The sequence below is a fragment of the Accipiter gentilis genome, chromosome 26, assembly GCF_929443795.1.
Source record: "Accipiter gentilis chromosome 26, bAccGen1.1, whole genome shotgun sequence".
In the NCBI taxonomy this organism is placed as follows: Eukaryota; Metazoa; Chordata; class Aves; order Accipitriformes; family Accipitridae; genus Astur; species Astur gentilis.
This window is the reverse complement of record NC_064905.1, coordinates 15,032,346-15,045,035: the sequence shown is the minus strand read 5'-3', so window position 1 is coordinate 15,045,035 and position 12,690 is coordinate 15,032,346. Positions and strand designations below refer to the sequence as shown.

Genomic DNA, 12,690 nt, shown 5'->3' with positions numbered 1-12,690 from the left:
GGCAGCTCCCTGCTTCCTTTGCTGTTACACTAGGGCTTGTAAGGTGGAGCTGTCTGCTGAGGAGCTGCAGAAAATTGCTTGGAAGGCTTTGAGCCATGGTGCCAGCAGGTTGTCTCTTGCTCCTGCTGAACAGGCTTCCCACATGCTTTACAAGCCTGAATCCTGCTCAGCCATGCAGCTTAAGGATCCAGTCTTCTGCTTGGTCCTGACCTTGCCCATTCTACTGCAGTTTTTTCTTGCACGTGCGGCACACTTCAGATATTGCAAAGGTGTTGCAAATATCCCTCTTACCTTTGTAAACAAGGCTAGATGCTGTGCTGCCAGCTGGGAGCTGTGGGACCATGTGCTGCAGGCGGTGGGGCCAGCTGTGATTCTCTGCTGTCCCCAGGAGCAGGTGGGAGCCCTTGTTGTGGAGACATCGACTCCCTTATTCTGGAAGATATCCTTGTGATAATATCTCATTTAAAGCTGTTGAGAACTCCATCCAGAGCTCCCTTGATTTCCCCTTCCATGCATGCACTTCTGGCTACAACTGTGATTTGGAAGGAGGTAGAGCCATAAAATGTTGCAAACCGAGAGGAGGTGCAGTCTGCATGCCCAGTTTGCCCTGAACCTTGCTGTTTTTGTGTCCCTTGTGATATGTTCAGAATGTGAGCATGCCATGCAGTCAGTGCTATAAATCCCAGGCTCTTCCACTTACGTGTGGAGCTGCAGAGACAAGTGTTTCCCATCTCAGTCTGGCATTAGCTCTGACACATGGCTGATGCTGGTCCTGGGAGCAGCTCCTTGGGAGGCAGGCAGAGGTAGAAGCTGCTACTTGGTCTCTGGAGGTATCTGCACCTCTTTCTGCACACAGGGGTGCTACTAAATTGCTCCCTGGGAAGGCTGAGGTCCCCTCCTGTCTGCCCATGCTTCCCAGCCCCTTTACAATAAGGGTGTGTTGCCCACTGCTGCTGTCTTGCTGATGAAGAAAGAGGTACAGCAGCCACAAGAGGTGGACAGAAAGTGTGTGCCTGTCCCTCAAGGCTTCTTTGTCTGTAACTTCGGGGGGGCCTCCATGGGACGGACTCTCAACAAGAAAAACCTTCAGCGTGGGCTGCTGGTGGGAGGGGGAAGGCTGCTGTCTGCTTGCAGGTCACATCTGGCCTGCAGGACTGATCCTGCAAATGTCTCTGGAGAAGGTGTGGTGTTGGTGGGCACAAAGCTCACCAGCTTTGTCCTCTGATGGCTCGGTCAGGCTCAAACCCCAAGTCATGGAGTTCGAGTGCATGGGCAGTGGTGAGTGCTACAGGAGAGCATCTGAATCAGTATCGTGCCCCTGCTACTGTGTGGATCAGGCTGCCCTGGCAGAGAGCTTGCTGGAGGCCTGGAGGAAGGACAGGGATGGCGTTGGTGCCCTGAGTTGCCCATGTAGGCAAGATGGGGATACACCTTTGTGCAGCTATTCTCTGTTGGCTTCCTAGGTCTCCAGCGAGGGGATTCTTGCAGCCACAGTGGTGTCCTGGCAGGCTTGGCTGTGGCTGGCCGCCCGCTGGGTCCCTCTTTCTTAGGGGGATTGCTTTGCAGGTTGGTGCTGTCCCACTATGTCTGTCATGTGTGTTGTACTCCAGGAGGGACTCTCCTGCCCTCCTGGAAAGACTCTGAAGGAGCTAGCTATCTCCAGGGGAAACAGCTAATCCTCAGGCTAATTTTCTCTGCCTGGACAATGAGCATGTATATACAAATAGTGTGAGTGAGTAGTAGTCTTCTTCAGTGTAAGCTGTCTAATGATTTCTGTCTTTACTCTCCTCAGAAGTTGTCATACCTGCGTGTCCATTGGTTTCTCAGGAGGTTAATGGAATACCTTTTCCATGCTGTGTCATTTTGAGAAGGGCATTATTCCCCCCCCCCGTCACTTGCAGCCTGCTCAGACCACCCAGGCCGCTCAGGGCTCAGCTCGCCCTTGCCCAAGCTGCACTTGCTCTTTCTCACCTAGAGATCTTGAAGAAGCATTGCCAGAGCAGGTGTCCGGTCGTGTTGGTTATGAGCTGTGGTCCTTGCATGTGCCAAGACTGTCCCATGGAGCACTGGAAGGAGGGAGGATTGTTGGGAGGCTGTTGAGCAGTGAAGTGGATCCCAGTGGACTGCTGGGCACGTGGCAGGCTGTCCAGTGTGGCCCTCCTGACAGGGCTCTGGGCTAACTGGGGATACCAGTTTGGCTCTTCCAGCCCCAGCAGGACTTGCAGTATGGAGCATGCGCTCCTGCTTCAGCCTCTCCAGCGCAAAGTCCGGGCTCTTGGCTTCAAAACCACCTTCATCAGCAGTTTCTCCTAGGTGCCAGGCTGTGGGCTGGAGGAGCTTGGGGGCAGGCCGGCTCCTTTATGTTGACTTGGCTGCTGGGGAAGGAGGGTTGTGCTGTGTCAGGGACAGAGCGTGTGCTGGAGCTGAGGACTCTGCATTCTTGCTGGGAGCCCAGGCTGCCCTCTGAGGCTGTCCCAGCTGGTGCTGGGGTGCTCTGAGCCTTGTCTGTGGTGCATGTGAGTGGTAGATATGCCAGGAGCAGGCACTACAGCTTTCTTGCCAGAGGATGCAAGTGTTTCTGCAGTATAATGCCAGGTCTCTGCCCAGCCCTGCAGATTTATTCCGCCTTCTCTAAAAGTCCATTATAAAGCTGCATTGGATGTAAGAAAAGGTAGGGAACCAGGCCAGCGGGCATTGGGTTTGATTTTCCCAGGTAAGGTAGTAAATACATCTCCTAGGCCAAGCTCAGTGGTCCTACGGCACGTGTCCCTCTTGGTGGGCCATGGTCGTTGGGGTCACACACGTTTAGCTGTGGACTAGCTGTCACCCTGGCTGACTGGTCCTTGTGCAGTGGCTCTTCTCCTTCCAGGTATGAGGCATTTGCTGACCTGGACACCCCCGTGAGCTTCTGCCTCGAGGTCTGCTGTGCCACAGCCAGCCGCGGGCTGCAAGGAAAGCACAAGGTGCCTGCGCAGCCTTGGTGCTTACTGGGTGCATTAGGGAGTGAGCAGCAAAAAACAGTGAATGCTTTGGCTGTGCCTTGGCTGTGGGAGGTGTTTGGCTGCAATACTGGCATTGAGGCTGCCATGCTCCCACCTATGCCTTGTCCCCTTGGTTGTTAAGAAATAACCTCCTCTTGGCTGGGCAACCCCATGGGCAAATGATCTGGTTCTGGCTGCAGGCAGCAGATCAAAACTTGAGACATACTTTTCTGTTCCTGGCTGGGCCAGCATCTGCTCTGTGGCCGCAGGCAAAGCCACTCCTTCCTTCCCTGCCGGTTGTCCCCTTGCCAGTCTCACACCACTAAAGCCCCAGCTCCTGCTGGAGCTGTTTAGTCTGTCCCCTCGCACGGAGGGGCCCAGTTTTTTGACTGGGGCAGTCAGCTGGTGCTGGCGGAACTGAAAATTCCTTATTGCCACCAAATAAATGCAAAAGGAGGTTTGTGAAATGCTGGCAGGTCTGAGACATCTGTCAGGAGCTTTTAAGGGTTCAGCTATCAACCAGGGCAGTATCTAGTATCCCTCACTAGCACTGCTTTTCCTGAGCTGTGTGGGGGTGAGCAACACCTGCTTGCTCCCTATTTCCCAGGTTGATGCAGTTATGAAGGGCAGCAGGGTTTTCCTCCAGCAGGGTTTGGGCAAAGGGGTCTTATCAGCTGTGCACCACAAGATGTGCTGCTGTCCTGGTAGGAAGGTTTTCTTCTGAAGCCTGAGCACCTGGATTAGCCTAAATGTGGTTTGGGTGGGTTAGGTTTGGGTTTTTTAAAGTAGAGTTTGCTAGTGTCTGCAAGGGAACATGAGTAGTTTTGGGTTTGATGTCCAGGAGCTTGACTACAGAATGGCTGATGGGCTGGAGCTGGGGCCCTCAGTTAGGCTGACATGCCCTGGAGGGTGCCAGGCATGCACAGCTTCTGCTCGCCATGGCCCTTGGCCCTGCAGATGGTGTGTTTGTCTGTCCACTAGCATAGTCACACTGTCTTCAGTCTCCTGCCTTGGTCTGAGCATCTCCACCATGACTTGCAGATCTCGACTCCATCCAGGCTGGCGAGAGCTGCCTGCAGCCCCCGCCGCGGTGCTGGTGCTGGCCTGGCTGGGCTCCCTGCAGCAGCCTCCCTGCCAGGCTGCAGCACTTTGCTTTGTGTTTTGTCTTCCGCAGTGCTCTGCAAATGCTAATTAGTCTTCTCAGCACCTCAGATAAGGGATGCTTGTTCCTATCTTGAAGATAAGGAAACTAGCAGAACTTGTTTCAAACAACCTCCTCCCTCGCAAAGATGATGGGAGTCTGTGGCACCCGCTGCTGCAGCCTGTGCCCCTGCATCCTCTTTCAGGAGAGGTTGTGAGAGGGCCTCTCTTTGACTGGTCCCCAAAAAAGCATGAGCACATCTGTGGCCATGAGGCTCCTGAGCTGAAGCAGCTGGAGAAAAGGGCTGGATGCCATTGCTGCGAACCCCGGGGCTGCCATGTGGCAGGAGTTGGTGCCCGGGTGGGATGCTTGCAGTGAGAGGGAGCCCTGTTTTCCCCTAGCCAGAGAGATCGGTGCCTAATCAGGCTGCAGAGCAAGTTCACTTATTTTTTTTCTGCATTGCCAGGCATGTCAGTGCTGTTGGAGCAGGCAGAGGTGCTCCATACCTGTGGAAAACTGGGCTGGCTGCGGGTTTGTGCTGTAGCACTTGGTGGCTTTTGAAGCTATATTTAGTTGGTGACATCTGTGGGTGTTGAGTGGAGGATTTTAGGGGCTGTTTTGAAAGCGCTTGCTCTTCCTACACTAGCAGGAAAGTTTAAAAGCCTTGTGGCAAGCTTTGTGCCATGGAACAGGGATTCTCAATGAGGTGCACGTGGAATAAATGAGGGACACGTGGGACTGCTGCTGCACTTGGGGGGGAAGCAGTGCAGGTGGTCTGGGGAGGATTTGGGGACCTAGCTGAGAGCTTGGGCTCTCCTGGGTGTAAAATCTCCACGCAGGAGCCTTGGGGAAGGGAACTGGCAAAGGGGAGCGCACGTGGCTCTGTCATGCCATGTCTGACTGCCTTATTGACACTTCAAAGCCTCCAGCTCTGAGCAAGGCTGGGCTGGCAGGATGAATCACAGGTTTCAAGGCTAGGAAGGGGACTGGTTTTGATCATCTAGGTAAAGTTGTCCTGCTTTATGCAGGAGATCAAAGCCAGCTTTGAGTACAGCTGGGTAGGTAGGCTATTCAGGGTGTTTCCCAGGGCATCCCCATATAGCCTGTGTCGTGCCTCTGGGCTCTTCTCTGCATGTCCCTCCCGCCCTTGCCCCCCACCCTAGTCGGGGGTGCTTTTCTTGGAAACAAAGCCATCAGAGTCAGCAGAAATGCTCGCTCCTGCTGGGTCCGTAGCACCGGGCATGGGCTGCTCCTCAAGGGAGGGGCTGATGGGCTCTCCTCTCCCAGTGGAACGCTGCTGTTGGGGAGGAGACCCTCCTATGTGGTCCTCGCAGGGCTGGTGTGTGTTAGGCAGTGGCGTGCTGCTCTCTTGGACTCTGTGTGTGCCCTGTGTGAGCCTGCTCTGGGTCCAGAGACCTTGCAGCCAAACCTGGGAGGGAGAAAAGAAGTCAAAATTTCTTCTGTTGCTTGTATGGAGGTGGTGTGTGAACAGGAGCCAAGACAGGTCATGGTGAGGCTGAGGTCTTGACTTGCTGCAGGTCTTGTGTGAGGTCCATGGTGGTGTGAACCCCAACAGTTGCATTCTGATACCTTAAAACACCCCAGAGGCACACAGGTGCCTAAAAACTTTTGGCTGTAGCAGGATTAGGCACTTCCCAGATCTGGCTCCTTCTCTTTGTACGTTCCCCCATGTGAACTTGCTGTCCTGTGCTGCAGTGCACTGGAGATCAAAGCACGAGTTGAGTAGCACCCGTGTGCTGCAGGTTTGCACGTCCCTCCATCAGAGCCCTCCTTTGCTCCCTGGGGAAGGCTGGCCACATTGGCGTCGTGATGGGCCTTACCTGTTCAAGGGCATGTTTGTTTTGCTGTGCAAAACAGCTGATCTTGTTCTGTGTGGTGCTTTACGGAGTGAGCTGAACTCCTTGCCACCCCTCCTCCCTGGCTGGCAGGGCCAAGTGGGGAGGTCTGAGCTAAGTCAGGGAGTGCCTTCCTGTGGCAGGATGGTGTTAAAGGTCCATTTCTTGGCCACCTGGATTGATCAGGAGTTGTCTGATCTTGATGGGGCCCTTCTGAGACACAGGTCAGGAGCTGGCTCTGTTTTCTGTTCACCTTTTCCTCTTGGCCTTCCTTTGCTGAAAGGGGATCTGGCTTGCTTCCCACCTGTTACCCTCTAGAGCTAACACTTCCACAACCCTCAGCTGTGTTTTAACAGTTTTATTCTTCTTTTGTAGAGCATACAACTCCTGCAAAAGTGGTGAGGGCTGCCAACCCGAGACAGCGGAAAGGAAGCAAGGTAAGGCCGTGCCTGCTGTCCCCCTCACTGGCTACCAGCTTCTGGTGCAGCTGTCAACACTGCATGAGCATCTTGAGGGTCTGGTGAGCAGACCGTTTCCTTCACCAGCCTGATTGTGGAGGGGTTGATGTGCTGGCTTGGATGCTTGCAAGAGTGTCGAGGAGAACATTCTGATTCTCCATGTTCTCTTCAGCATTTCAGTGGTCTTACCTGCTGCCTGGACTGGTTTTCTGCCCAGCTAGGCTAGGGGAGACCTTCTCACCTCCCCTCTCACAAAGGGGCTCTTGGAGCACAGCACTGGATGTGGAAAGCCTCTCCCCCCCATCACAAGGACACCCCAAGTCCATTGTTGGCTTAGCCAGTGCCCTGCTTTGCAGTGCAGACGGTGGCGGTGTGACAGAGCAGTGTGTCTGCAGGTCTTTTCTTCCCTGTGCAATCTGTTCTTTACTGGCACATGGAGAGCCAGCGTAATTGATTTCAAACAAAGGCAATTCCTTTGGAGGAACCAGGGCAATTTGTTCCAGGGGATCAACATGTGATGGAGGGACAGTTGCTTCTGAGGATGTTGCGTGCTGCTGGGGCACAGCTAGGGACGTGGGCTGTTGGTGTTGGTTCCCAGCAGCCAGTGAAGACGCATCTGAAACTTGATATGACTTTCCTTAACTGTTCCATCTCAGGGAGAGGAGGGCCCTGGGGATGGAAGGTGCTTCTGTCTGTGAAACAGTCCTGCACTGGAGGTAGTTTTCCCAGGAAAGCTGCCTTCTGGGGAGAGAAGCATGGCACTTGAATGTAGAGATGTGATCTCCTGAGGGACTCTGACTCCAAATTAATTTAGAAATAATAACCCCATAAGTGCAAGGAGGAGTTTCTGTGCCTGGATAATCTTAAACTCAATGCCCAGCCATGATTCATCGTGTACCTGGGCAGCTGTTTGGGTCCTTTCCTCTTTGTCCTGCAGGTCCTCTCTAAAACCTGGGGGAGGTAGAAGTGATGGTAGTGGCCAGCTCACCTATTCAGCAGAAAAGTGACTGGTGGTCCCCCATGTGGCCATGGGGCGTTTGGAGTGAGGGAGCTCCCATCACCATCACATACCTGCTTGAATTTTCCCATCAATTCTACTAAATGATCCCTTGCTTTGTTGTTGCCAGCACTTGGTTGCAGTTGAGCACTTAAGTGAAGCTATGCCTGGCTGTAACCTGCTACTAGGTGGGGGCAGCTTCTTTAATGGAGTGTTAGCTGCTTCAGGTGGGTTTAGGATGCTAAAGTTGTGTGCTTTCCCTGTCCAAGGGAGAGTGCCTATGATGAGTGAGTTACCCCAGGTGGCTTGGTGCCAAATGCTGCTGCTGGGGCAAAAATTTTGGTGGGAGCTGGGATGCTGGTAGCTTATGGGGCTGGTGGCAGTCTGATTACAATCCCTGATCAACATAAACTTGTCTGCAGTTACTTGTGATTAAACTGGGGGCCCTGCTTGGGTGGGGAGAGGGGCTGTATATATGCAGCCTGGGTGTCACCCCCAAACCTCCCAGGGACAGCCGTCTGCAGGACAGTGGTGGGTGGTGTCTGTGACAGTGTGGTTGGAAGGGCTTCTGGCTGCTGATGCAGGGAATGGCACCTGCAGCTTGTGTGCTAATGAGACCTTTCTCTTTGGATACAAGGTTGGTGATTTCGGTGATGCCACAAATTGGCCAACACCTGGAGAAATAGCCCACAAGAGCATCCAGGTGAGAACACAAAATCGCTCTGGTAAGCAGGATAAAGCCCTTGCAGAGCTCCCTGTCCCTCTGCGGTGCTGGGAGAGCTGGCTGAGCCGGGCCATTTGGGGTCCTGAGTGTCACCACGGAGGCAGCCAGGAATAGCGTGCAGGGGATTTCCTTTTAGGGCTGCCCTGTGTGTCGGGCTCCCTCCCTCAGTGCTATTCTGGGAGCCTGGAGCCCAGGCGAAACCCCTCGGCTGGGTGAAGCAGGTAGGGCAGCTCCCAGACCCATTCTCCTCAGGGCTGCTCAGTGCAAGAAGGGGCTTGGGCAACAGTCAAGACTTCCACAGGAGGAACTGAAAACGTGTGAGAAAGGGCTTGTGTGCCTGAGGGGCATGGCCTTCCTCTCCTGCTAGGGATGTGGGTGTCGTTGAAACCTTTCTATTTTTGGGTGCTGCTTTGCCAGCTCCTGGCTGTCTGTCAGGACATGAGGGTCACTCACCCTTTTGTCATTGGGGCAGTCTGGTCCCTTGTAGGACACCCCCATCCAGGAGCACCAGGCCTCCCTGGCAGTCCTTCTTGGTAACTTCTGTGCCTGGGGCTTGTGTCTCAGCTTGAGCACTTCCTGGCATCTGTAGAGGCCCTTGCCCTGCTCAGACATAAGCCCTTTCCCAGGAACAGGACAGATCTGGGAGGCAGGGAGCAGGGGTGCTTCTAGCCTAGGGCAAGGTCCTCCCGTTCCTGCTGGGACAGCTGGGGTCTGCCTCCAGGTCTTCATTTCTCCCACCTCTCACATCTTTCCTGCACTGCTGTGTCTCCAGCAGCCGCACAAAGCACCATCCCTCCGGAAACTGCCTGTCAAGAAAGACATGAAAGAGCAGGAGAAAGGGGATGGGAGTGACGGCAAAGAGAGCCTGAAAACCAAATCGGATGAGTCTGGGGAGGAGAAGAATGGAGACGACGACAACCAGAAGTCAGCCCAGAAGAAGAAAGGTAGGGCAGGACCTGGTGGGGACAGTCCCCTGGACTCAGCCTGTCACCACCTCTGTGACCCACAGCCAGGTGGAAGGGTCCACCACCTTCCCTGGGGGCCTTACTGCAGGACATGGTCCCAGCGCGGGGACAGCTGTGGTGAAAAGGTGTTTGCAGGCTTCAACGGGGCAAAGCGTCATTTTGGTGGGAGCAGGTGGAGCAGGGCCCAAGCAGGGGCATCTGTGTGTCGGGAGCGTGGCCGTAGTCTGCTCTCTGACGTGTGCTCCGTGGTGGCACAGAAGAGCCCCTGACTTGGTTGCATCAGCTATGGTTGACAGGCGGGCTCGGCCTGGCCTGGGGCTCGGCAGGCAGAAAGGGGCAGAGGAAGGATAAGTGCCTTGAAGCAACGAGGGAGTTTTGTGTCATGTCCCTCCATGCCTAAGAGTCCTGGTCGGAGCCTTTCTGCATCCAGTGAGGCCTGGAGGGATGTCTGAGGACAGGGTCAGTCCAAAAGGCCCTGCTGCTTTCTCTCCTCCATGTGTGGGGGCTGTGTGGCAAGAGGGGGCTGCGGGGGAGGAAGCAGACGCTCTCTGAACCTGTGTCACACCCAAACCCTGTCCTTTTGCAGGCAACAAACACAAGTGGGTCCCTTTGCAGATAGACATGAAGTCAGAGGTGCCTAGGGACAAAACGGCCTCTCGGAACAACCGGCAAAACGAGCAGCACAGGCACCCCTCCAACAACCGCAGTGAGCTGAAAGGTGGGGGCTCAGGCTGGGGATCCGCTCTCCCTGCCCTGGCTGCAGGGCAGAGCAAGCCCTGATGCCCAGGCATGGCATGGGGCGGTGGGCATGCTTCCTGTGTTCAAAGGGCTCCAGGTGTAGCGGGCTTGCTCCAGGCAGGTGCTTTCATCCCGTAACACTCCTCCTGCCTCTCTGTCCCCGTCTGCTGCAGGCTGGCACCCAGACAACAAGCACGAGCGCAGCTGGCAGGACCACGATGAAACCTCCAGCGTGAAGAGCGAGGGAGGAGCTGTGCGAGGGACCTTCCGGGGCCGAGGCCGTGGCCGCGGCAGGGGCCGTGGCCGTGGCAGAGGAGGTGATCGCTGTATGTGTGGTCTTGTGACGGTAGGAAGAGAACAGGGCATGTGCTGAAGTGTGTAGGGCTCTGGGGGTGTGTGTGTGAGACCTGGGGCTCCAAAGCAGGCTGGGGAGGGCAGAGCGCAATGGGGATTCAGGGAAATATTGTGGCAGGTCATCCCAGCTGGTAAGTTGAGGTGCTTTTAATAAAAGCAAATTATTCTCATTAGTATCTTAATAAAGGCAAATGTCTTTCTGCTACTCAGGCCAAGCTCTTCCACCTGTTTTCTGCCCCTTGTAGTACCCCTGCGTGCAGGAGTTGAAGCATGCTGATACTCTGTGTAGGCTTTGTCATGTTGAGAGCCAAGCAGGAGTCGTGGTTTGAATGGGAAGAGCATCCGCACTGGCATTTGACAGGGCGGTGTCTGTGCTAACCCTGACACAGCTTCAGTGTAGGGCCTTCGTGTGTCATCTGGGCTGCCTAGTTGCTCCTGGGTAAGAGGGCTCCTGACCTCTGTTTGGCTTGGTGTGTTGAAGCTTCACTGTGATCCCTTCTGCAGCAAAGGCTGAGTGCTTGAGGATGAGGGATGTGGGTGAGTGATGCCCCCATTCTGGGCTGCCATGGGGGCCCCTGGAACAGTGTAGAGGGAGCTATTTGTGCATGATTCCGGCCCCATCTGGCAGTGCAGCCTCTCTAGCAGATCCCAGGGGCTTTGTGCTTACCCTTACTGGTGTCCCACAGGGCACTTTGACTACCAGTATGGGTACCGGAAATTTGAGGGCTCGGATGGCTCCCGCACTCAGAAGTACGCTAGCAACATCACTTACTACTTTGACAACATCAGCAGTGCCGAGCTCTACAGCGTGGACCAGGAACTGCTCAAAGACTACATCAAGCGGCAGATGTAAGCACCACCTCTTCTTGTCTGAGCGTTGGTTGTTGGTGGGATGTTCACAGATGCCCTCACTGCATAGCTAATCCTGTGCATAGGCTTAGAGCCAAGGTGCATTGACTTTGTGCCACGCAGCTTACAGCACCAGCTTGCCCCAAGTCTGGGCTCCCCAGGCTGTCTTCAGCCTTGCAGTAGCAGAAGCATGTGTGTGGGATTATTTCCTTGGGGGTGCCCAGAGGAAGGTGGCTTGGAGCTGCCACTCAATGATATGTTGTCCATACAGAGAATATTACTTCAGCGTGGACAACCTGGAGCGAGACTTCTTCCTGCGTCGCAAGATGGACTCCGACGGCTTCCTTCCCATCACCCTGATTGCCAGCTTCCACCGGGTGCAGGCGCTGACCACAGACATCAGCCTCATCATCAAGGTGAGGGCAAGGAAAGATGAACTTCCCTTCTTGTTCTGCTTCTCGCCACCCCTGTCTGAGGCCTGTTTTCTAGATGGGCTATGGGTGAGATGCAAGTGGAGCCTTCCTTTGTCCTTGACCATCTCCCTCCTCCTCTTGGTCCCTTGGAAGGGTTGGGGCTGAGCCACTCAAGGTGCCAAGGCAGGGCCCTAAGTTAACCAGGTATCACTTGGTTCCAGGCTCTGAAGGACAGCAAGGTGGTGGAAATCGTGGATGAGAAGATCAGGAGAAAAGAGCAGCCAGAAAAATGGGCTCTGCCTGGCCCTCCTATGGCAGACTACACACAGACGGACTTCTCGCAGTTCATCAACTGCCCTGAGTTTGTGCCCCGGCAAAGCTTCCAGAAAGAGACAGGTGAGCACTGGGGGGGAATGTGGAGGGAGGTGTGGGATGCAGTGTTGGTACTGGAGCAGGACTGAGACCTGAGAGTCAGGAGTGTTCCCAGGGCAGGGCTCTGCTGTTTACTTTCTGCTTGGTGGTGGGAGCTGGTATGGGCTCTGTCCTCAGAGCCCCAGAGTGCTGCTGCCTCAGTACGTGGGGAAACGTGAAAGAGACTGAGTCTGTGGCTTTTGCTCTGCCGGGGACTGAATGGGGTCAGGGAGGGTCAGTTCTGCTGGAATTCTCTCAGCTGTGCCTGGAAATACTCTACTGCTTCTGGGCAGAGCAGAGGACAGTCATGAACCCAACTTTTCCTTAATGGGTGAGGAGATACTGGGCACAAATGGGGCAGCAGGTATGGAGCTGTCAACCACATGCTGGGGAAGGGTCTGCTGTCCTTCATGGGCTGACCCCTGCTCTTGTCACCCCATCCCATGGGGGCTGGCAGGAGCCCAGGGCTGGGCCCGAGAGGCCAAGTGGAGGATCTTCTTGGTGCTGTCATAAGAGTTAGTTTTGGCAGGAGAAGATCTGTTCCCAAGGGCTCCAGACTGTCTTGGGAAGGCTTCCCCAAGAACAACAGAGCATCTGCTTTTAGGGCTTTTTGTGTCTGGGGAACTGTCACGTGCAGAGCTCTCTGGCCACCACCAGCATCAGAGCCTTAATCAGAGACTTCCCCCCTCCCCGCCCCAGCACTTGCAGTGAGTGTGCTCATGAGCCTTGGCTGCTGGATACTAGCTAGTCCTGCAAGCTGTGTCATGCTGCCAAAAAACCTACCTCTTCAGTTGGGTGCTTGA

General features: G+C 54.9%; 1 protein-coding gene across 5 annotated transcripts in view; it reads left to right on the top strand.

The window, feature by feature from the left end:
• Window positions 1-12,690, top strand: part of LARP1 (La ribonucleoprotein 1, translational regulator) — a 48,691-nt gene that overhangs the window by 24,309 nt on the left and 11,692 nt on the right. For 4 of the 5 annotated variants that reach the window (XR_007509701.1, XR_007509702.1, XM_049829650.1 and 1 more), the window contains 8 exons: window positions 6,354-6,415; window positions 8,071-8,136; window positions 8,930-9,101; window positions 9,709-9,840; window positions 10,034-10,186; window positions 10,901-11,063; window positions 11,335-11,479; window positions 11,698-11,872. Coding sequence is in view for 3 of the 5 variants with exons in the window: in XM_049829650.1 (XP_049685607.1) it covers window positions 6,354-6,415; window positions 8,071-8,136; window positions 8,930-9,101; window positions 9,709-9,840; window positions 10,034-10,186; window positions 10,901-11,063; window positions 11,335-11,479; window positions 11,698-11,872 (1,068 nt within the window). In the remaining 2 variants the exon portion in view is untranslated. The remainder of the gene's footprint in view (window positions 1-6,353; window positions 6,416-8,070; window positions 8,137-8,929; window positions 9,102-9,708; window positions 9,841-10,033; window positions 10,187-10,900; window positions 11,064-11,334; window positions 11,480-11,697; window positions 11,873-12,690) is intronic. The other variant, XM_049829651.1, reaches the window with a different exon arrangement.